The following is a 25,912-nucleotide window of genomic DNA, read 5'->3' as shown; positions in this document are numbered from 1 at the left end:
ACTTCGAGATCACGGTGGGTCCCAGCAGCCACTTCTCAGACATCTTATCCCCTTGGATAAGATGTCTAGGGGCAGAGTACCCCTTTAAATTGGGGTACCAATGAATTATATAACTTTTATTAAAATATATAATACATTTATCAAAACCAATTCCACCATAGTTTTTTTTTTGGGGGGGGGGGTTGGGGTTGTTATAATTACTGCAATAGTACAAAAGAAAATGAGGAAAAAAAATACATATTGATATACTTCTCACCCCCCCCCCCTTTTTTTTTTCTTCTTCTTTTGAGCTAGGATATTTGTTTTTAAGGGATTTTCCAATTGATAGGCCCTTTTTATAATTACTGCAATAGTAAGCTTAGATACTTTTTGGGAATAATTTACTAAGACTTTTATTTCACAGGCTCGGTGACATCTGATTTGCCGTCTAATTTATTAAGAGGTGCACGCTTCAGAATAAATCAGGGACTACAGCGGCTGCCCATGCACCTGTATTTAAAATTTAAAGCGCACCCGTCATGTCATAGAAAAAAAAATTATGCTTTAATAAGTTACTCACTGGGTCATGCAGATGTTTACGTGTCTAGCTTCTGTATTTGTCTAACAAATCCCTCTGTTCTGCTGCTCACTTATTCGTCTAATGAATCTAATGCTCCGGAAGGGGCATATCTGGGGCAAGCACTGAGCCCGCCCTCACTCACTATGCAATCACTTCCTCCCTGAGTCTGCTGTGCTGGGTCTCTTCATCCAATCACTGCAGACTGCTTTGTAACCCCCTCCCCTCTGTTTTCATGCTGCAGTTTGATAGGATAGGAGTGAGCATAGAGAAGAGAAGATGATGCTGCAGCCGAAAAGGATTATGTTCTGGATGGTATGGGGACCCCTAGGGGTCTTTTTCATAAGCCATGATTTCTATAAAAAGGAGAACATTTTTTTATGAAGTATATTAGAAAGATTTATTCTGTGTACAATATATTCTGACAGTGCCCATTTAATGCTGGCTCTGATCTTGCATAATGTAACTAATGTAATGCAAAAAGAATAAGCAAACAGCTATAATTTAGTCTTAACTTCTTTTTTAATCCACTAAATCGTGGGGAGGCTTTCTTAGACGCATCTAAAGCGCTCAGAGGCAACAGCAATCATTTTGTACATGACGACGCACTTCATCCGGCCTACATTGGGATGAAGTCCGTCACGGCTGCTGTTGCCTCTGAGTGCCCTAGATGAGTCTTAGAAAGCTCCCCCCACCACACAGTGGATTAAAGGGGTACTCCCACCCTAGACATCTTATCCCCTATCCAAAGGATAGGGGATAAGATGTCTGATCGCGGGGGTCCCGCCGCTGGGGACCCCCGCATTATTGCTTGCGGCACCCAACTGTGTTCTCACAAGAACCGCTGGAGGGTCTGAGTCAGGACTCCGCCCCCGTGTGACGTCATTTAGATCGCAGGGGGTCCTAGCACTGGGGACCTCCACGATCTCCTGTTTGGAACCCAGTACTCCATCACAGGAGCGTGTCATGACCCCCACCCGAAGCAGGAGCCGCCACACCCCCTCCATATAGCTCTAAGATGTTCAGCAATCTTCATCTCTCCCATAGAGCTTTATGGAGGGGGTGTGGTGGCCTCCGCTTTGGGAGGGGGTCGTGATGCGCCCCTGTGCCTGATGAAGCGGAACTTCTGCGAAACACATTGCATTGTGGGAATAAAGAATCATTACTTTTATCCTGGTCTCAGCACTTTCATTACTCTGCTGGTTTTTGGAGGACTTCTGGTTTTATCGTTATTCTTTGGTGCAGAGCAGCTCCAGAGACCTCCTCCATTCTATCCACACACTCAGATCCATGGTTGTACTTGGAAAGGAGTGCAACCTTATCTGGTAAGCACAATTCACACTGTTGCGTTTGTCCCCCTGACCATAAGATCTCACACTACGGAGCGCATTCCCTTGTTTTTCTTTTTATTTGCTCAGGGTGATAGGCAGTGTTGGGTTTAGGCTTCACAGTACCTCTCATCTGGCCAGAGGACCTTCTTCCAAGTTTGAGGATGCCCATATTGCTTGTGGTAAGCTTTTCAAACTCTTCTGGCTCACTTTCACCTGCTTTCTTTTTACCACTCTTGCATAAAAGGCCAGATTTTTCATATACAAGGAAAAGTTGTCCTCTGGCCAGATTCTCCCAGTTTAGCTGCTGATCTTTGCAGCTTCTCCAGAGTTACCATTGGCCTCTTGGTAGCGTCTCTGAATATCTCCTTGCTCAACGTGTCAGCTTGGGCAGGCAATTTTGTCTTTGTAGGTTTGCAGTTGTGTTATATACTTTCCATTTTCTGATGAAGGTTTTTCTTTCTGGTGCTCCATGGGCTATCCAAAGCTTTTTAACACCTAACCTTGCTTTTTACTTCTCCTTTATCCCTGACCTGCTTGGTGAGCTCCTTGGTCTTCATGCTGCTGTATGTTCAGTAATGCTCTCTAACACACTTTGAGGGGGAAGAGTTATCAAAACCTGTGCAAAAAAAAAAAAAAAGTTGCCCAGAGCTACCAATCAGATCGCCTCTTTCATTTTTCAGTGACCTTGTTAAAAATGAAAGAGGCAATCTGATTGGCTGCTATGGGCAACTTTTCTCTACACAGGTCTTGATAAATCTCCCAAGGTCTTCACAGAAGAGGTATATTTGTACAGAGATTAAATCACAGACAAGTGGAGCCTATTTACGTCACGTGCAAAGGAAATTGGTTGTACTGCATCAGAATAAAGGGGTGAAGGAGCTCAGTTTTCAGATTGTTATTTGTATATCATTTTGAATTCCATGTTATTTTATCCCCCTCAAATGATGTACTACTATGTGTTGGTCCAATACATAAAATTTCAAAATTTGCATCTGTATTTATACCATGACAAAATATAAAAAAGTCCCAGGGGCTAAATACTTCGGCAAAGCACTGTATGTGAAAAATGGGAATTATCTTGAATCATCACATCAGCACCACACGAGATTGCCCCCAATGATCCTAAAGGAACAGGAAGCACAAAGAGGTTAAAAGGCCCCTCCTCGGACAACCCTTCAGTGTTTACAAATTACTAAGAAGCACACATATACATAAATAAAACATACATACACTACTTAGGGAAGGATTAAAAAGGGTGCTGATGTGATGATTCAAGAAAACAGAATTATCAGTAAGTCATAACTCCCATTTTTCACTTCATCACCACATCAGCACCACACAAGACATACCAGATAAATGATGTATAGGGAGGGACTACCGCTTCCAGCACTTTCTGTCCAAAGGCCAAATCTTGAGACAAGGCTACATCCAATTTGTAGTGTTTAAAGAAGGTGTGCGGAGTAGACAGTCGCTGCACTGCAAATCTGCTCTAATGAAGCAGACAACTTTTCAGCCCAGGAGACTGCCATTGCTCTGGTTGAATGAGCTCTTAGATGTTCCAGAACTTGATTCCCTGATCTTCTGTAAGCTTCAGAAATAGACAACTTCACCCATTTGGCAATAGAAGCTTTCTTCCCTTTGTTAGGGCACTGGAACTGAACAAATAGATTTAGATTTTTCCTCCAATCCTTGGTTTGTTGCAAAGAAAGAATAGTTCTTCTCATGTCCAATGAGTGAAACATTTCTTTCCTATTTTTTGGAGAATTGCAAAAGGTGGGTAGGATGATGTCTTGAGACCTCTGGAAGTCTGTCACTACTTTTGATAGGAAAACTGGATTTAATTTCAGAATAATTCTGTCTTCAAGTACAGTTAGGTAAGGTTCTTCAATTGATAACTGTTGAATTTCACTCACCCTTCTTGCTGTCGTGATGTTAAGACTGCTTTACAGCTTAGAAATGTTATGTAAGAGTCCGAAAGTGGTTCAAAAGGTTCTTTAGTAGGACTAGTGAGGACTAAATTTAGATCCCAAGGCGGCGAGGGGTTTGTTATCCTGGGTTTCAGTCTTGCCACAGCACCAAAGAATCTTTTAATCCACTTATGGTCTGCTATACCCAAAGATGCTGTATGTACTTTTAAAGTACTGATGGATAAAACCTTTGTTAGTCTTGAAGAAAATTGAGGATTTGAGGGATATTAGAGTTCAAGGGATTCGGAGGACAAGAGCCGCACCAAGAGAGAAACTATCAGTAACCCGTCTGATTTAAAATTGACCGCTCAAAAGCCAGGCTGTCAACTGCAGACTTGATAGATCATTGAAGAATAGCGGGCCCTGCAACAGAACATCTTCTCTTACGAGAAGAGGATAAGGGTGATCTATGGACAGTTGCTGAACCAGGGTGTACCACCCCCTTTTTGGCCACCTTCGAGCTATGAATATAACCTTGGCTTTTCCTATACAGATATTCTGCAGAGTCCTGCTGATCAGAGGGAATGGAGGGAACGCATATAGACTTTTCAACTTTGTTGAAGAGCATCTACTCCATCTGGGAGGTTGCCTGGAAACAGGGAAAATAATTAGTTTACCTCCCGCTTTTTTCGGGTGGCGAATAGATCTAATTCTGGTACTCCCCACTTCAAGACCAGCTCCCGAAAAACTTGTGGATTGAGTTCCCATTCTCCTGGATTGATCTGGTGTCGGTTTAGGTAATCTGCCTGAATATTCTCGCTTCCCTTGAGAGGTATAGCAGAAATTGGCAGTAGCTGGTCCTCCGCCCAAGAAGGGATTTTTTCTGTCAATGCTTGTAGGAAACTGTCTTGTTCCCCTTTGATGGTTTAGAAAAGCTACTACAGTAGCATTGTCTGTGTAAATCTTCATATGATGATTCTGAATGAGATGTTCTGACGCCTTCAACACAGCTTTTAGTTCTCGGAAATTGGAAGAGCGGAGGAGAGTGTCCTCTGACCAGTTGCCCTGGAGAAAAAGATCCTGAACATGTGCTCCCCAACCTTTTTTGGTTGGCATCTGCTGTAATTGTAACTGACGGAAGGGGAACCCAGGATACCCCTTCTTTAGATTTTGCCTTTTTATCCACCATTTGAGAGATTTCTTGACAGTCAGAGGATTCACCATCTTCTTTTCCAGAGAACACTGGGAACGATCCCAGATTTTGAGGACTTGTTTCTGAAGACTTCTGGAATGTCTTTGGCTCCATGGAACCGCTGGAATACATGAGGTCATGGAACTTAACAGGGACATTGCATTTCTGATGGTAGTAGAGTCTGCTTGATAGAGGATTTTGATTTTCTGGATTAGCGCTGAGACCTTTTCCTCTGGCAGGAAAGTCATTTGCTTGTTTGAGTCCAAGATCATTCCTAAACAATTTTTTTGTCTTGCAGAAAGGAGATTTGACTTTAGGAAGTTTATGATCCTGCCTAAATTCTGTAGACAGAGAATTGTTATATTGACATGCTGGGACAAGAGCACTTTGGACTGAGCAATGACCAGAAGATCATCCAGATATGGAATAATTAAAATTCCTTTTTGTCTCAAGGATGCTACTACTACTATCATGACTTTGGTAAAGATCCTTGGGGCCGAGGATATCCCGAATGGTAGTGCCTTGAATTGATAGTGGTAGGTCAGATGGTTTTGTGTTACAGCAAATCTCAGGAATTTTTGATGTGTTGGAAAAAATGGGTATGTGGAAATAAGAGTACCTTAAATCTATTGTTGCCATCCAGGCATTCTGAGGTATTAAAGGAAAAGCTGTTTTGAGTGTTTCCATCTTGACACGATTGTAAGTTATAACGGTTCAGATGTTTTAGATTTATTATTGTCCTGAAAGGACTATTCAGTTAGGGTACAAGAAAAAGGCAAGAATAGTGGCCATGTTCTTGTTCCTCCAAGGGGACAGGAATGATTGCTCCCAGAGCTAGTAGATCCTAAACCCCCTGAAATAACAGTTTGTTTAGACAATCGGAACTCAGATTTGTTGTGTAAAAGGTTTGAGGTGGAGAGGAGACAAACTATCTTGAACCCATTCTTGATAGAATAAACTGGTTTCTTGTTATATCCTTCCACTGATGGTAGAATAGAGTTAGGCTAGGTTCAGACTACGGAATCTCCGTGCAGAAAATTTCTGCCCGGAGATTCCGAGTGCGGCCAGCGCCAACTGAATCAGTCGGCGCTAGGCCCGCGCGGACACTGCAGTTTCCAATAGACTGCAATGTGTTCCGCGAGCATTTCCGCCTGAAGAAAGAGCAACACCATTCTTCAGGCAGAAATTTCCAAGCAGATTTTCTGTTCGAAGTGTGAATTTGTGAACAGAAACCCATTCACTACACTATACATTTTAGGAAGCGGAATTTCCACCAGCGATTTCAAAAACAGAATTGCAGGAGGAAATTCCGTAGTCTGAACCTAGCCTTAGTCTCTCCTCCACCGGAGAAAAGTCACTGCTTTTTGTCTGAATTGTTAACGTTGAGTAAGAAATCTTGCCCCTTACTTCCTCTTTAGGGTAACTCCACCTTCCAGAATTTCCTTTACCTTTATATTCTCGGTTTATTCTTGAACGGACAAAAAATCTTTTTGGGCTTTGTACCCTTCTCCTTGTTGTCTGCTGCTTGCTGTAAAATGTTATCTAATACAGAGCCAAACACCAGTTTACCTTCAAAAGGAATAGAAGTTTAGTTCCCGAGACAGAATGACCCTGCCAATTCCTCAACCACAGGGCTCTTCGGGCAGAGTTGGATAATGCTGCAGATTTTGCTGCCATCCTGACGGATTCAGCTGATACGTCAACCAAAAAGGCAGTGCCGAGTTTTAACATAGGAATAGAATAAAGTAGTTAATCTCTGGGCATTTTATTTTCCATGTGGTTTTCCAGTTGTCCCAGCCATAGAAAGAGAGATCTTGCAACACTTGTGGCTACAATATTAGGATTTAATAATGCAAATGAAGCATCCCAATTTTTCCTAAGTATACCCTCCATTTTTCTATCCATAGGGTCCTATAATTGAGAAGAATCCTCAAATGGGAGAGACTTCTTTTTACTATTTTAGCCACCTGGATGTCTATTTTAGGAGCTTTGCACCATAAATCCCTATCTTTACGATTGAATTGGAAACTTGCTCTGAATTCTTTAGCGATCATGAGCTTTCTATCAAGATTTCCATTCATCCAAGATCAGACCTAAGGTTCTCATAAATAGTGAACATATTTGGTTTCCTAGGTTTTTACCCTGCAAACATTTCGTCTTGTACTGAAAGGGTAACCTGGGGATCTTCTATATTCATAGTACTTTTTACGGCACTTAGAAAGGTATCTGTATCTTCAGCCAAGAAATAGTATCTTTTCTCTTCTAATTTCCTGGAAGTAGAAGGAATATCTTCTTCCGAATCAAAGTTAGAAGAAAAAGCATTCATCTCAGAATCTGAATCCACATGAAAGGTTGGCTTAGATTTTATTTATTTTTTAGCAGGAGGAGGATTACAAGTAGTTGGCGTAGGCAGAGCAGCTGCCACAGAGGCCTGGACCTGTTAACTGATCATTGATCTTAATTCATCCATTAAGGACTGAGTCTCCTGCTGAACAATCCTAGCCTTGCAAGAAGTTCATAGGGATTTCAGCTGCCCTTCAGGGAACTTAAAGCATAAAGCACATTTCTTAGGCTTGGCCTTAGGTTTTTTCAGGGTCTCCTAGTCTCCCTAAAAAGGAGAGAAGGAACACCCATGAAATAAGGGGGGAAAAAAACCCACAAGATCAAGTAAATGAAACCCCAAAGGGTCAGATACTCACTGGGCTGATAAACTTCCCCAGCTCCACAGATTCAGAGCGGATTGAAGAAGCAGCCTCCATTCTGAAAATAGACAGAATAAGGAGGTCTTACCTTTAAATAGCCCAGTTGTTTGAATTGGGCGCCTTTCCAGCGGCATCCGCGTGCAGCGCCGCCCCCGATGATTTTCTAAATTACTGCTGCATGAGGCAGAAGAGGGTCCAGAGAGGCACGGTACAAAGAGCGCACGACCCTGAGCGGCATTAGAGAGGGGGAAATCATGGGAACTGACCTCTACCGCCTGGCTTGGTCCGCACCGATCCTGTCACCAGCCCCATGACTAGGAGATAAAACCTTAATGCTTCCCAAAAGGAACAGGAAACACTGAGGGGTTGTCCGGGGAAGGGTCTTTTAACCTCTGTGCTTCCTGTTCCTTTAGGATCATTGGGGGCAATCTAATTTGTGGTGCTGATGTGATGAGGTGAAAAGGCTTTTTCTTATTTACTGGTGCCAATGGAGAGTGTTTTACCCACGGCATGTTTTTCACTTGTGTGTTTTGCTCACTGCCATCTCTTCCTCCAGCTGCATGAACCACAGCTTCTTGTGGAAGGCAGCGTGATATCATTTTACTTATCCTACAGAAAAGAAGGAAAAAAAAAAAAAAAAAAACTCCAAAAAATTATTTTTAGTTTCAGGTCTACACACATGGGGGCTTGTTTCACATGAAAAAAAATGACATCATTCTGCTTTCCAGGTCATAGCGCTTTATGTACACTCTGCGAGGTCAAGGAGTAGTGAAGAAAACACAGTTGAGGGATAAACTGTACACTTATTTATTAAGCTGCGTTTATATACAGATTAAAAGGGAGTATGACAAAATACATTTTGTGGTGAACGTAATCCTTAAATCTACAGTAAAGAATACAAAAATATGCCACTTTCAGAGGCAAACTAATTGCCACTCAATTCCATTCCAAGGATTACAAAGTAGTAACTTGATAAAGTTTTTTCTTTTTAGACACCAAAAATTAACAAAAAAAACGAAAAAAAAATATAAAAATCTATAACCTCCAATTTAGGACACCTGCAAAAAAGTATTGAACTCTGATGCAGCAGACTAAATCTACAACACCTTTTGTAATTTTTAGTTTTTTTTAAGTAGCATTATAAACTTTTGGCAGGGAAAATTACCCCCCCCCCCCCCCCCTTATCTTACAAAATACGATATTACTCAGCTTTTCTATGGTCGGAGTATATGGGAAAACTATATATATATATATATAAAAAATAAAATAAAATAAAAAGGCAGGTTCTTGTAATGAGGGATCCTAACATGCCAGAAAATCAGAAGTGCCCTAGACACATCCGAGTGCTCAGTGTGAATTGTAACAATAGCAAATAATCAATTCATACAGTAACATTGAAGTAAAGCTGGCTTTGGCATTCAATATACATTTTATATATTTATATATATATGTGAACTAAGAAATATATTCTTTTACTTTAGGTCTCATTTCTGATGAGCAAAATATACGCTGTATATATTGTTACTTTGTATAAATATATTTCAGGATTTTTATTTTTTTTTCAAACAAAAAAAGGGCACGTTGCTAAAAACCTACTTTTGTGAAACTAATGCTAAGTCGACTTTCCGTAAGGCCAAAAAAAAAAAAAAGGCAAACTGAGCCAGCGTCCCCCCCTGCCCTCTATAGCTAAGATCGGACCATTCCTACTAAACGGCACTGAAACCGTCAAAACCTATCAAGGCCTTCACTGAGCAACTTAAGTTAAAGGCATTTGTGAGTCATCTAAGTGACAGAGCGAGTCCCTTGAAATGTAGGTGAACAAGACAACTCCCGGAAAAAAAAAAAAAAAATTAAAAATAAAATTAAATAATTGTTTTAGTCCCAATACATCTTCACCGGAAGTGGAAAAAATTATATGTACATAATTCAGAAAGTAAAAAAAATAAAAAATCATGCCCCTTTGACATGTCGCATGATAGTGTCACTACACATACACTCTACAAAATCTTGCAGAAAAAAATTAAATGCATAGAAAACTGCAAATTTCAAATTCTGTATTTTTCATAAATTAAAAGGAAAAAAAAAAAAAAGAAAAGCAAAAAGTAAAGAGTCTGAGCAGAAATTATTCAACTGTTTATCATACATAAGACTGCATGACTATAATACAAAGGGCGTTTTCTTTCTTTTTTGTCATTTAACGTTACAATATACACAGCAAGTCCGGACTAGATCGTACAATCTGAACACAGGTATAGGTACCTTTTTTTTTTTTTAAATGTTTTTTATTTTTCCCATGCTGTTTCTTTACAATGCACAGACGTCCTGTAACCAAACTGTGTAGAAAAGCAGACAAAACTGGACTGTACTATGATGAAGCTGGTGGTTCTATTTTGTGTGACATTTAGGGGGAAAAAATAAAATAAATGGAAGAGTTGTCATAGGGTACAGACTTTTCAATATATATACCATATGAGGAAATATTAGTGGCCATCACATGGGTAAATTCAGAGTAACAACCTCAAGATCCATTGGAGACTGTATGGAAAAGATTGATCTTTGCGTCAAATTTAGGAAATGTTTTTGTACACTGCAGAAGGCTTTTTTTTTTTTAAATAAATAATTTAATATAGCTATAGCCATTATAGTATAAAATAACCAAAGTAGAAAATCTGATCCTCTTCCCCCTTTAAATGCATGTTAGGCTTTACTCGAAACAACTTTTTTCTAAGATATGGGATCAGGAGTTACTGTCTAAAGAGTCATATCAATAGTAAAAATATTTTCTTAATCCTACCATTTCCCCTTCCCTTTGTTTTACTTTATATTTTATTTTTCCTACCTTTTACTTTCATTTTTATACTGTTTTACTATAATGTAAAACAAAAAAGTAAAAAATAAAAGGTAAAAATATTTAACTGAATTTCCTATTACTTGGTTTCCTACTTTTTCGCTTAAATTATATTTTTATACTTTGTGTTACCAAATATAATATATTTTAAAACAAAAGTAAAACTTAAAAAAAGTTAAAAGATGTAGGAAATTATAAAGTAAATGTTTTACTTTAATTTATATTTAAATTTATATTTTTTACATTTACTTTAAATTGTATTTTTAACTGTTTTAAAAAAAAAAACTATAAAGTAAAACAAAAAAAATTAAATATACTGTAAAATGTAGCCATGCAGAGATTATATTACATGGATAGCCAAAAATCTCAAATTTTTAGCATTTTAAGAGATCAATCTTTTGAATACCTGGAACCAAAAAATAAATAAAAAAAATCTAAAGATTTTTTGTAGAGACCGGTGCCGCCCTGATGTAATGGAAGAGCAGACTTTAGAAAAGTCAAAGATTTTTCTGAACTGAATCAAGGCCTTTGATAGAACATTAAAAAACAGGTAATATAAAATCCAATCATAAGGCTAGTAACCCAAAGTCATTGAATAAAATAAACTGAAAAAAACTACACTTTTAACCTTTTTGTTTAAAAGCGTAACTGTGACATTAGTCTGGCTGCAGGACACCCGTTTAAGTCCCCCGACAACTTAGCCCAAAAGGGACTTCCAGCAAGTCTGATCGCTTTAGTCTTGGGCCAAGACGTTGTACGGAGATTTAAAGGGGTATTTCAGTCATAGACCTCTTATCCATCCAAAGAATAGGGGATAATATGTATGGTCGGAATACCCCTTTAAACTGGTATCCTGTTGCCTGAGTGTGTGTGTTTGGAGTTAAGTACAGTGAAACAATTTAAAGAAATGAAAGATGTAACAAATAGTATGACCGAATGACCCATTAAGAACTTTCAATTAGTCACCAAATCCAGCTGCCTTGAGGTATGTTCACACAGCATTTTTGCAGCTTTATATTTTTTAAACACACTAGTCCTTAAAGTAAAATACTCGTCAAGATCATTGGAAAGCACAGCTGAGATTAAGGCTATGTTCACACAGGCAAAAAAATTGAGGAATGTTGGCACAAAAAACTGGTGCGGACATTCCGCACATTTGACTAACCTGTGGGCACTAGGACGGCACGGAAATGTGCCGTTTTATAGATGCCAATGCATTTCCTTGCTGTATCCGCAGAAAGATTAGACATGTCTATTCGTTCTGTGTGCATCGAAATAAGAATTTCTGCGCTAGAAACATCTGGCAAAATCTGCCGTGTGAACAACGCAGCAGAATCCCATTAAAATCAATGTTGCCGCAGAATGTCCATGCGGAATATTCATGCGGAATTTCACCCGGACATTCTTCTGTGTGAACATAGCCTAAGGCGTCTGTGACACCCAATGACAAAAGTGAGAGAATAAAAATAAAAAACAATATGGTGGTGGTGAACATACTTTTGAGAGGATTACCAAAACCCTCAAATCTAGCTATGCATGATTCTGGCCAGATCTGCTGACCATGTGAAGGATATGGCAGCCTACTGAAAAAACTATTTTTATCGCATCAAATGTAGCGTAGTCATCATGTGCTGTATCCTGAAGAAAAGATACCAATATTACTGGGCAGCCAAAGTGTTCACACACAACTCAAATATTCCTTGTAACCTAGATATGCCCAGAAATACTTGCCCCATTGTGTTAACACACAGAAGGCCCTCCTTGTCCACCACCTTTGTATAACATTTTATGTGCTGGATCCTATCCTGGGGTTATGCACAAACACAGATGTAAAAGTATATTGTATAAAACTGTATTACACTTTAAAATAAACAATAAAAATATAAAAAACTCAATTCACATGAACCCAAATCTCGGGCTAAAAGCAACTCGGGTCTATATGTAACATTCTTTAATTTTTTTTAGTTTTTTTTTTTTTTATAAAAAAAAAAAAAAAAATTGGAAGCCAAGCAATTCCCTTAAAACCTTTAAAAATGATAGAAAACTTTTAATACTCATGAATAATCGCTTTATACCTCTGACAGCCTGAATATTTCGGATGATTGCGTGAGACACTAAGACAAGGTTCATTCAATGTTCGGTACAGAAATTACTGCAGAAATTTCGCTAATCGGTTTTGACAACAGTTCCAGTTTTGTTGAAGCTATAATACAGCCAGAATAGTCAAACTGAAGGGAAAAAAAATGCTCTAATGTACGCCTTGTGTCAAAGTGCGATACTGCTACATTATTGGTTACAGACATCTATGTGCTATAAAAACAGCTTTGGTAACAATAAATTATCAAAAAAAAAAAAAAAACAAAAAAAAAAAAAACATTTTTTGTAAAATTCACAGCATAATTGTGAGGCAAAAAATAAGCAGTCACATAAAATTCTGCATTTCTTTTTTGTCATTTTGTTTTTTAAAAACATTTAAGATGAACAGAAGACATCTTTGTGCAGAAGTAATGGTGGAGATACCACGTGCTTAAAAAAGAAAAAAAAAAAAAGCAAGTCGTTAAACAAAACAAAGGAAACCCCAATTTAAATAAAATGGAGAGAGAGAGAGAGAGAGAGAGAGAGAGAGAGAGAGAGAGAGAGAGAGAGAGAGAGAGAAAAAAAAAGGCAGGAAACGACACGTGTAGCTATTTCCATCGAATGCAAACCACTAGTTATCTGATCCTTTGACCATTGAGGAAGTCAGCTTTATGACACACGCAAAGTGACCTTAGAGGAAAAAAAAATATATATAAAAAAATAAAACAAAAAACCCTCTTCAATTAGTGGGTCACAAAAGTCTATTTTTTATTTTTATATATTTTTTTTTTTATTTTTTTTTTAAAGAAAGGCCTCTTGAATTACCCCATTCTGTGTTTCAGCATTAAGGACTGTCTGCAAAAACATGTCCGAGAGTGATTGCATCTGAAATGGCAGGCTCTTAAAACTTAGAGTCCAATTCCATAAGGCCAAAGGTTATACCAACACTTAGACCTCCCCATGACCGACCGGCTGATTGCTTTTCAGTGCACCTTAAAAAAACATAACAAGACAGGTTGACTTTTTTGTTTTTTAGCTGACTGGACTTCTAATCACACGACCCATGTATTCCCATGTAAAATGGCTGCTTTCTGTTTCCAGATTCGCACTAGGAGACGCTCATAACCGCCAGTTTGCATGTAGACTGTTCAGCGCAACAATTTAACCGTCCCTATGGATTTTGCAGAAGGTCCTTCCTTACAGTACTGCATCTGTCTGCGACCATCTTTTTGTTGGACATGTAAAGAAGGGGTTGTGTGGGTTGGGGGGATACATTAGTTTTATAACGCTTTTTTTAATTTATTTATTTTTAAATCATGTTGGCAACTGACTATGTTCAGTATAACTTACTATGGTTAAAATATACAAATACATATATGTATGTACAAATACATATATAATTTTTTTTTTTTTTTTTATAAAATAATTGCAATGTGTACAGAGTTAAATGGGAGGAGGGGGGTATAGGGAGCAAAAGGAGAGGCGGTAACCTCGGAGCTTTTCCAATAAGGTGGATTTGGACACAGCTCTTAAAAAAATAAAAATTGTTTCAGCTTCATTGTCCCTTTGCAATCATTTCAAGTTTAAAAAAATAGTCAGCTTTTCCCTGTTGTAGCGGTTAAGTGTGTTTATCTCCTTCTGATTAAAGCAGCTTTTGCACTTTGTTTTTTTTTCTCTTTTGTTTTTTTTTATGGAAAAACAAAAAAAAAAAAAAAAGACGCAAAAACAAAAAAAAATTTACACCACTAAAAAGTAAATAAAATGAAAGGAGAAAAAAATAAAAATAAACCACACAAAAAACAAACCTAAATTGAATTTAGTCACGAGCTAGCCACAGGACTTTGCTGAACACAAACTCCTGTCATGGGAGACTCTTCTCTATCAATTCCTTGCCTCATTGTCAGATGTCCCTCATTTACATAGTGGGCAGGGCCTGTATTCGCAGAATATTGGTACGTCGGATGGCTAGCAATGCCAGTCTCTTGGCGAGGATTGGAATAGACTGTTAAATTAACATCCATAGTTCCATTCTGTCCAAAGTCCAAGGTATTAGCAGCCATGGGGCGATTTTGGTAGGCCTGATTGCCTTGGTTGCCAGTAGACGAGGAAGATGTTGAGGAAGAAGTAGTTGAGGAAGACAAAGATGTCATGGAGTGGTGGCTGTGCCCAACATCCATAGAATCTTGGGTGGAGGAGCTATTCGAAGGAGAGTTGTAGATCCTGGACCTCGTCCGGCTACCCAAAGATTGCTGTCCATGATGGTGGTGGGGGTGGTGATGATGGTGGTGGTGATGGGCACTATTCCCATGATGATGTGGTACATTTTGCTGTGAAGGGGGGACATGAAATGTGGTTTCTTGGACTGGGTGGGTTTCAATGGTAACTTGTGTGGGGGCTTCAGTGACAGTCCAACCCACCGGTGGAGGAAACGGTTGTCGAACCTGAAAAAGCAAAAGGGTACAGTGGTTACATTGTAATTCTCTGTAGCCAAATCTTTGCATACCGCCTGAAAGTAATATTGGGGGAATAGGATTTGGACTTTTATGAAGGTTACAGATAATTATAGACTAAATTGAAGTTGAGTACAAGATTATGGGGAAAATGTATCATTCTGTACACCAGTGAAAAATTGCACATTTTATATTTGCTTTTGAAAACTGCCATTTTGAAAATAAATAAATCTATATACCTATCTAGCTATACACAGAAAATCAGCAGCACTCCAGGAACAATTCAAAAGTGATTTATTGTCCCATGCAAAAACAGTGATACAACGTTTCACCGGTCTCTCACCGGCTTTCTCAAGCATCTCAATCATGCATCTCAATCATTTTCTATGTATGCATTGTCTGGAAGGGCTGTGACCGGGCCCTCTCCGCTGGCACCCACTCCCCACCACCTGCATTTTTGGGTTGTGCTGCCAACTACAAATTTTGTGTGGATATTTATCTATCTATCTGCACTGGCGCAGGGAATGATAAGTTTCCTCCTATGTTCATACTTTATTGTTACTTCAACAAAGTATCAACTGAATAGCTAAGCATCAACAGAGGTTAAAACAATTCGTACTACCTGTCTGTATCAGTGCCAGCGCATACCCCCTGTTGTTCTAGGAGCAGAGTTTGTTAGACATGACTGTTCAAATAAATTATTCATCCAAGTGTGACCACCAAGTGTGTTGGGTACAATACTGGTAGATGCAGAAAGTGGAAGAAGCGTTATGTTGCCATCTAGTGTTTAAATATAGTCAATCTGCAAGTTCCTTGCTTGCTTCCTAACTAACTGCTTATACTAGGTCAGTGTTTCCCAACCAGGGTGCTGCCAGCTGTTGCAAAACTACAACTCCAAGCATGCCCGGACAGCCTTTGGCTGTCCGGGCATGCTGGGAGTTGTAGTTTTGCAACAGCTGGCAGCAGCCTGGTTGGGAAAAACTGTAATATGTGAAGAACAGAATTGTATAGATCCAAATTCTCTGCTACTACTACAATTGTTCTAGACCAGTGTTTCCCAACCAGCTGTTGCAAAAATATAACTCCCAGCCTGTCCAGACAGCAGTTTGCTGGGCATGCTGGGAGCTGTAGGGCATTATGGGAGTTGCAGTTTTGCGACAGCTGGAGAGCCACAGGTTAGGGGAACGCTGATTTATAATATTTTACTGTATTTAACTTAACAACATGTACATCTTAGGCTTGGTCGGCGCGTGGTGAGCACTCACCTGAGGACTGTGTGTCTCACAATCCATAGCTTGTACAGCAGCAGTAAAATGCCCTCCGCTATGTCTGTGCTGATGAGTCGGATCAGACCTCGCTCTTCCACTGTTACTTGTCCCAGAAGAGCCACCTGGTAACCAAAAGGAAATATTCTGGATCAGTCTAAGGGAATGTAAGGAACTCGTTTACACCATCTCCTCCGTCATCTGCATAAAGAGCTTAAAGATCATTAGAATCATCATTTTTTTCCCCCTTTCAGATCAGAACTGCACAATGGAGTACACTACCCTGCCCGTCAATAAGCAGAAATCTGACGGGACCAAGCCTCGTGCCAACTCATGGCACAAAAATCCCACTGACTTCAAAGCAGAAGTTATGTGATCACAGCGTTCCAAAATTAATTCTGGAAAATAAATAATATGCACCAACACATAGGACATGAGATAAATAATGCATCATTAACAAAAATTACAAACCCAGTCCAATAGTTTTTCAAGTGTTTCTCTATATTTACATTCAGGGCTGCTTGGGTCTGACTGGGTCCAGAGACCAGAGTCGTCAAAATTATTTTTGGCATTGGTCAGGTTGATGTCACTCAGTATATATTTTATTACTATTTATTTTACTATTTATTATTTAATTACTATATATTCTTTATTTTATAATTTATTTACTATGCTGTACAGAGAAGTGCAGGTTGCACTTTTCTACACAACTGCTGCAACAGATAGTCATACGATTTTTTTTTTTTGCATAGGGGCCAATGGATTACATATGTCAACCTACAAAATACAGTGGCATATTTCTGGGCTTGGTGTTAAATAGAATGATCAAGCCGCAGCGTATCTAAAGACTGGGTTTACACTAGTGTGACACAGATGCATTTTTTAATCCATATTGTAGCTGTTAGTCCCAGCCTGATTGTTGGTCTGTATATTTTGTGACCAATTTTGCTGCTGCGTATTTTTCTACCCAATTAAGGTCAATGAGTAGCAGAATCAGCTGCAGAAAATATGCAACAGATACTCTATGTGGGAACAGACCCTTAGGGTATTTTGGACAGGAAGAATAAGAGCAGGCCGCAGTACTATTGTTCTAGACAAAAATACTGTTAACTCCCAATTGGAACAATCTCCAATACAAGTGAACGGGGTCCACCAGAAGGTGTCAATGAGGAGATTTATCAAAACCTGTGCAAAGGAAAAGTTGTCCATAGCAACCAATCAGATCGCTTCTTTCATTTTTTAACAAGGCCTCTGCAAAATGTGAGAAGCGATCTGATTGGTTGCTATAGACAACTTTTCCTCTGGACAGGTTTCGATAAATCTCCCCCAATAGCTTTTTATAACAGATTGACTCTGTCCAGGAGAGGGACGGGTAAGGGCTGGAGACTATCTTCCATGCAGATTTAGGAGCACATCAAACCTTTATAAATTAAATATTTCTGGCTTTGGGTACATTGATTTACAAGAATAAAAAACGCTGCATAATACACACATGTGAAAATACCTTAAAAGACCCTTCTACACAACGGAATATTTCCCCAGAGAAATTCTGGACAGACATTCCATGTGCAGCAGGTGCAACCGTGACCAACCTGCTCTAGAACTACACGGACACGCATCAGCTAAATTGTCTGCAAGTTTTCCTGTGGATGATCTTCAGCAGAAATTCTACAGTAAATCCACTTGTGTGAATGAACCCTAATACCTACAGTATTTTCTTTGTTGAAACAGGTCATACCTTTTAAAAAAAAAAAAAAAAAATGTCCGCTATGTGAAGAAGGATATAAGGATATTGCTTCTCACAAAGGCCTAGATCAGTCCTGGTCATTGCTGGGATTTGCTGCAGTCACAACAGTACAGAGAGACGAGATTGAACACTCAGGAAGTGAGTGGATCAATATATTATCGTGGGGTAAAAAATTCAGTATAACTAGTTATTTCTTGATGTGACCCTTGCTGTGGGCAGCCGACATATTCAATGTAACTGGTTTCCTCAGAGCGACACAGACTTGTAAATAGGACATGAGCATCTATTTCACCAAATTGCACAGACTGATATCAACACAACTGAAATATGAAAGTTACAAGAAAAAAATTCTGTTAAGTAATGTGCTTTGCCTTAACTCTGTTTTCAAACAAGTGTGCCTTCAGCTGTTGCCAAACTACTGACCGGGCATGCTGGGAGTTGTTTTGCAACAGCTTTAAAAAGGAAAACTGTCAGATATTTTCTCCTACCTTACCCGGATCCGCCCGGCCATTCACCCGCAATTGTAGTTTCATTCTATGTGTATATCTTGCTGTAACTGGCACGGGCGGGGCTTCTGCAGGTTAACTGGCACGGACGTCAGCACCGCTTATGAATTTTTCTCTATCGGCTCCATTGGGGGACACAGACCATGGGTGTATGCTGCTGTCACTAGGAGGTTTGACACTATGGCAACTAAAAAAGTTGGCTTCTCCCAGCAGGATACACCCGCCTCCAGGCCCTGAGCTAATCAGTTTTAGCTTCGTGTCTGAAGGAGGTGGACATGGTCTGGAGTTCTCTCCAGACCAGGTCTTATGTTTTATTATTTTCCTAGTTAGGGATGTGTTTGTTTTTTATTCCTTTTTCTTTCATGTTTTCAGGTGGGGACTCAGGAACCGTGGCTCACTGTTTCCCCATTGTGATTGAGGGGGCACAGACATTGCGTATATGTGCTGTTAACCCCCTCTCGCCAACGGTCAGCGCCTAGGGTTGTACCTCATGGGTCCGGGTCCCCCTATTCCCTGCTCACCTCGCTCGCACATGGTAGCTCGGTGTGATGCAGGTGACAGAAAGCTGACTGAAGACCTCACAGAAGACTCCATTAGGTAAGTTCTTCTGACTGAGGTGAGTATATTTTCCTCCTTCCTCCTTTAGGTGCTGACTTGCAACCTCTGGAGACCCTCAGTTTTTGGCACACCTTTCAGGGTCTAATGGAGTTGGCCTGGACAAGGGGCTTTATCTTTATTTCTGAGGCGAGCAGTGGCATTTTTTGGATGAAGGGGCTCAGTTATTCACATTCACTTAAGTTGTGTATGTTGGGCTTGTACTTATGTGGCTGACAACCGCAGCGTTTATACTGTGCGGGCTTACAAAGCGCCGACTTACTTTCACTTTCTGCAGCAGACTGCTGCCGGGGAATATGAGTCTCGCCCGCTCACTTCTCCGCGAGCGCATATGCGGACGACATGTGCGCTCGGGGCAAGGAGCGGGCGCCATTACTGTGTTTCTTCGGCGGCCCGGGGGGCTTTAGCTCCGCCCACAGGGCCGGAGCTTACTGGAGGCGCAAATTGTCCTCCAATCAGCGCTGTGCGCGCGATTGTAGGTGGCAGGGGTCAATCAGCAGTGCCCCTACCCCTGGCACGCCCCTCTCTGGCTATTGGCTGTTTTTTTTCTCCCTCTGTATCTACACTAGAGCGGAGTTCTCCTCACAGCAGCTGCCATGGAGACACAGACGTGACTCAAGTCTCCCGTGACGTGGTGTCTGCCTTGAAGAGAGCTGCCCTCTAAAGGGTCCCGCTCCTCTTCTCCACATGCTTCACGCTCTCACAAGCGTACTAGGGGTGCTTCTTCTGACTCTTCCATTGAGTCTTCAAGTAGACGTCACGTGGGTGCTCCCCTCATGGGTCCCGCCCCCCCCCCCCCCCCCGTGTCATCTGGTCACAAATGTCGCTCCTCCAGAGGACGTCCCCGGAGTCGCCGCTCTGCCTCCACTCATTCGCATTCTACTGGTGAACTGGCAGATGAGGCTTCCGACTCGGCATCTGACTCAGAGGACCGCTCTGATACAGTTGAAACTGTGATCTCATTGGTTGCGGCCATAAGAGACACCTTTCACTTAGAGGACCCAGGATCTCCGGATGTGACTCCTGAAGTATCCTTTCATCGTGCTAAACCAGCACCTCAAATGTTCAGCTCTCACGCTGAATTTTACACCCTTCTGGAATCTGCATGGAGACATCCGGACAAGAGGTTCCCGGGAATGAAGAAGGTTCAAGCGTGTTACCTATTCACCAAGGACCTTGGTGGATCCACCAGTTCTCTGTGGATCCACCAGTTTCCCGCCTCTCTAAGGCTACTACACTGCCGCTAGCAGACGCGGCTGCCTTCAAGTATCCAACGGACAAGGTGGTGGAGTCTTTAGCGAAGTTTGCCTCTGAAGCAGCAGGCTCTTCTCTGCTTCCCACTTTCGCCTCTGCATGGGTGTCAAAGGCCCTATAGGTGTGGTGCTCACGACTCCGTCAGGGTATTCTGGCGGGATCCTCCCCAGAGGATCTGTCTGCTTTGGTTCTCCAATGCTCTAAAGCTCATAATATGCAAAGCAAAGTATCTGGCATATGCTGTGATCTGTATATCTGGAGCATTTTTATGTATTGAAAACAAAACACCCATTATAAAAAATCCCAGTAAATCCCTTTATTCCGTTCGTACAGGGAAGGGCCAACCTAGACTTATACAACATGTCCAGGAGAGACATGATGGTAATTCACAATGCTTACAATTCATAGCCCTGCAATGTGTACAGACTTCAGTAGTAGGAGGCGATCAAAGAAAACTGCTATTTCTCAAGAAGACCCAGCTGATCCCAAGAACACGGGAGCTAGGACCACAGTCTGAGTGATCGAGCAACCTTTGTGCTCTATGTTGTGAAAATTTGATACATGTTTTTGTTTCCAGTCTTAGAAACATTGTAATTTGGTAATAATAACCATAGCAAATACTAATATTTATAGGAGTGCACTACTCATTCCCCTGATAATAGTTAGAAGTTGTTTTTAGTACATTTTCGATTCTATTCTATGTCTATGTATGTATAATAAAATGTATTTAAAGGGGTACTCCACTGGGCAGCGTTCGGAAAATTTAGTTCCAAACCCTGTGTGCGCGCTGCGGGGGTCGGCCACACCTCCTCGTGACATACCACACCCCCTCAATGCAAGTCCATGGGAGGGGAAATGTTCCGAACGCTGGACATTGGAGTACCCCTTTAAAAAGAAGGAATGGTATAAGGAACAGAAGGACTTGAAGCAGTGTGCGCGTCAAGAAACGGCTGTCTCTTTCCACTGCTCATGCCCATGGCTTAGGGTGCATTCACACCAGGTTTTTGCAATACAGTCCCCGTATCAGTTTTTGATGAAAAACGGATTCCTCAAAATATGACTAAACTGTATCAAAACGTGTGTAAAAATTTCAACCAGTACACAGTTAAAAACTGTATGCGGATTGAAAAATGATATCCGGTTGCATCAGTTTTTTAAGAAAAAAAAAAGTATACTTTTTAACTTTTCACTCCATTTTGAATAAAGTTTCACTTGTTTGATTGAAATTCCAAGAAAATAAAAACTGTGCAAAGTAAAAAAAAAAACGTATGGTGAAAACCAAATGGGACCGTATGCACAGTGCGGTTCCCATTGACTCCAATGTTTTAAAAAAACGTATATGGTTTAATACAGTTTTTCACCCCGACCAAAAAACATGGTAGACTATGGTTTTGGGTACGGGAAAAAAAATACTGACATAACCGTACAGGATGCAAAATTGACACAACCTGACATCACAACACATCGTTTGGCATACGGTTTTCAATGGAGAGTCAATGCATACGGTTTTTAATACGGTTCCGTACGGTTTTCCCATTGAAAACGTATACGGGAACTGTATTGCAAAAACGTGGTGTGAATGCAGCCTTAACTGCAAATATACATTTAATTGTGGATTATATATTACATATAAAAACAAAAGTCTGCTGTGGATTTTCACTCCTTATGCCGCTGTTTTAGAGACAGATTTTAACTCCTTAAGGACCAATACAAATAAACCTGTACGCCCCTGAAAGACCAGGCCTGTTTTTTCAAATCGGGGATGTCTGTCTTTATTAGAGAATAACTCTGGTAATGTTTTGCCAATCACGATAATTCTGACATTGTTTTTTTGTCACAAGTTGTCCTTCATGTACATAGTAAAAGTAAGCCGATATCATTTGTAGTTTTTTTTTTACAATGTAAAAAATCATGACATTTTTACAAAAAATTATGATTTTTTTGCTATTTTAACACTAATAGGTTGCATATATTTATACTTTCTGACCAAATAGTTTATGAAACTTCTACTTTCAGATGTCTACTTTAATTTGACGTCATTTTTTTGTTTTTAATTAACATTTTAAATTAGTTAGAAGCCTAACAATTTAACTTGAAATTTTGAAAATTTGAAAAGTACATCTTTTTTTATGTGCTATGCAAGGTTTGCAGAAATTAAAAGCTAGTAGAACATAGGAACACCCCCCAATTGACCCCATTTTAAAAACTAGACCCCTAAAGGTATTCGCTAGGGGGTACAGTGAGTATTTTAACACCATAGTTTATTGGCAGGAATTATTACAAAGTCAGTGTTGAAAATTCGAAATTTGCAATTTTTCACAAATGCATCATTTGGGGGGCATATTTTTAGTACATCACTTCTAATATTGAAAGAAATGCACCCTATATTTTATTTAGCTGCTTGTCCCATGTTCGGAAATACCCCCGCTTTGGCCATGTTTGGTTCCTTGGCTGCGTGGTAGGACTCAGAAGGAGAGGAGCGCCATTTGGCTTTCAGGGCAGAACAGTACCCCCCCCCACAAGTGACCCCATTTATATACCGCAAAATTGATTTTTAGCAGTAGAAATTCTCGACACAGGCCTGTGCCATGTGAATTCATTTTAAGACTCTGTTCACATTGGACTTTGCAGTTAATGTGTTTTAACCCCTTGGGGACGGAGCCCATTATAACCCTAAGGACGGGAGCATTTTTTGCAAATCTGACCACTGTCACTTTAAGCATTAATAACTCTGGGATGCTTATGCTTATAAATTTGATTCAGAGATGTTTTTTTGTGACATATTCTACTTTATGGTAGTGGTAAATTTTTGTCGATACTTGCATAATTTCTTGGTGAAAAATTCCAAAATTTGATGAAAAATTTTAAAATTTTGCATTTTTCTAACTTCGAAGCTCTCTGCTTGTAAGGAAAATGGATATTCCAAATAAATTATATATTGATTCACATATACAATATGTCTACTTTATATTTGCATCATAAAGTTGATGAGTTTTTACATTTAGAAGACACCAGAGGGCTTCAAAGTTCAGCAGCAATTTTCTAATTTTTTACAAAATTTTCAAAATCTGAATTTTTCAGGGACCAGTTCAGGTTTGAAGTGGATTTGAAGGGTCTTCCTATTAGAAAAACCCAACAAATGACCCAATTATAAAAACTGCACCCCTCAAAGTATCCAAAAGGACATTCAGTAAGTGTGTTAACCCTTTAGGTGTTTCACAGGAATAGCAGCAAAGTGAAGGAGAAAATTCAAAATCTTCATTTTTTACACTCGCATGTTCTTGTAGACCCAGTTTTTGAATTTTTACAAGTGGTAATAGGAGAAAAAGCCTCCAAAAATGTGTAACCCAATTTCTCTCCAGTAAGGAAATACCTCATAGGTGGATGACAAGTGTTCGGCGGGCGCAGTAGAGGGCTCAGAAGGGAAGGAGCAACAATGGGATTTTGGAGAGTGAATTTTGCTGAAATGGTTTTTGGGGGGCATGTCACATTTAGGAAGCCCCTATGGTGCCAGAACAGCAGAAAACCCCACATGGCATACCATTTTGGAAACTACCCCACTCAAGGCACATAACAAGGGGTCCAGTGAGCCTTAACACCAAGCAGGTGTAGTTTCCAAAATGGGGTCACATGTGGGGGGGGTCCATTGTTCTGGCACTATGGGGGCTTTGTAAACTCATGTGGCCTTCAATTACGGACACATTTTCTCTTCAAAATCCCAATGGCGCTCCTTCTCTTCTGAGCATTGTAGTGCGCCCGCCGAGCACTTTACATCCACATATGGGGTATGTTCTTACTCAGAGGGTTACAAATTTTGGGGGGCTTTTTTCCTATTTTCCCTTGTGAAAATGAAAAATTTAGGATAACACCAGCATTTTAGTGAAAACATTTTCAGACTTCTCAGACTGTAGCCCTCCAGATGTTGCTAGGCAACTCACCAGCTTCCGTAGGATCCAGGGAGCCGTCTTCTTCTACCGCCTGCGCCGATCTCAGTCACCCGCAGCCTCCGGAGGGGTAAGTGGACCGTCGGCGTTCGGTCCCCGTCCTGCCCGCCTATTGTGGGTGGGCAGAACGGGGAAAACGAAAGTAAACCCCTCCGCCCCCGATCTGCTATTGGTGGTCGCGTCTAGACCACCAATAGCAGGCATAGGAGGGGTGGCACCCCTGCCACTTCACTTCTATCGCTTCAGGGAGATCATAGTTGTCTTAGACAACCGCGATCCCCTTCTATTCCGGGTCACCATAGACCCGTAATCGGCGCAAATCGCAAGTGTGAATTCACTTGCGATTTGCGCCGATCGCCGACATGGGGGGGTCTAATGACCCCCCTGGGCATTTGCACAGGGTGCCTGCTGATAGATATCAGCAGTCACCCCGGTACGGTCTCCGCCCGGCGGGGACCGAAATTGGAATGGCCGTATGGATACGCCCTTCATCCTTAAGTACCAGGACGCAAGGGCGTATGCATATGCCCTTCGTCCCCAACAGGTTAATGTACGCATTTTTAGATGTTAAAAATATAACATAAGTTAAACGCTGAAAATTTATATTTTATGCCATAGGGTAGATTCCATTTGCCTTTTGGGGCTGCTATTTTAGTGTAAGTTTAATGCATAGCCTGTGGATTTGATGCTGTGTTTAGCTACTTATTTATATCGAATTACACATAATAAAAATCACTGCATCAAATCTGCATCAGTACACAACATTTGCAAACACACAGTCCATTCTAGATCAGCGGGGTTCTCAGTGGTTGGACCACCACCAATCCACAAGTTTAGCCCCTATTTTGTGCCCAAATGAGAATATCCCTTTAACTTACTAAAGGAAAAGAGAAGGGAAGTGTGGCCTAAATGCACCCATACCCAGCAACATTTTGGTGCACAATTCTGATATGAAGTAAGCTAATAGTTGACCTATACCTTGACAAGACAGTCTACAGATTTATTAACTAGCCTGACAATCTGTTCACCTAAATTTGATATCTTTAGTAAACCTGGGCTACTATCTTTGTTTTAGCCAAAGATATAAACTTTCTACTTCTGTTACACACCTGAAATAATAATAATAATAATAAAAAGCAGTTGTTGCAGCATCAGGTTACCTGAGCTAGATGATGTGCTTGAGGTGGTTCCTGACGATTGGGACTGTTCCATAGCTGGACTTGTAGATACACTATTACTTGTGTTTGTACCTTCGTCAGCAGTCTTCTTAAAGAAACTATGTTGCAGAGCATAGTATGGTTGAATCCGTGTCTTAGGATCATAATCTAGCATCCTTAAAATTAGGTCTTTAAACTTCAAGTAGTCCGCTACAGTGTGACCCGATTCCCCTGCACGTCGACCTCCTGGTCCTCCAGTTTCCACTCCAAGGATATTATGAAGTTTCCGGGATCCTGGTGATTTGTATTCCTATAAAGGAAATGCAAGAACAATGCTGATTTTAGTTACTAAGGAAACAAAA

At 40.4% G+C, this 25,912-nt stretch overlaps 1 protein-coding gene across 1 annotated transcript in view; it reads right to left on the bottom strand.

The window, feature by feature from the left end:
- Positions 1–9,807: 9,807 nt before the first annotated feature.
- DYRK1A (dual specificity tyrosine phosphorylation regulated kinase 1A) overlaps positions 9,808–25,912 on the bottom strand; it is a 118,939-nt gene continuing 102,834 nt past the window's right edge. Inside the window, exons 10-12 of the mRNA XM_056559633.1 lie at positions 25,554–25,860; positions 16,328–16,452; positions 9,808–15,053 (exon numbers count right to left, since the gene is read on the bottom strand). Of these exons, the coding sequence (XP_056415608.1) occupies positions 14,433–15,053; positions 16,328–16,452; positions 25,554–25,860 (1,053 nt within the window). The 3' untranslated portion in view covers positions 9,808–14,432. The remainder of the gene's footprint in view (positions 15,054–16,327; positions 16,453–25,553; positions 25,861–25,912) is intronic.

This window comes from Hyla sarda, chromosome 2 (genome assembly GCF_029499605.1).
Source record: "Hyla sarda isolate aHylSar1 chromosome 2, aHylSar1.hap1, whole genome shotgun sequence".
NCBI classification, from domain to species: Eukaryota; Metazoa; Chordata; class Amphibia; order Anura; family Hylidae; genus Hyla; species Hyla sarda.
The sequence above is the reverse complement of the archived record's forward strand: the minus strand, read 5'-3'. Positions and strand labels throughout refer to the sequence as shown.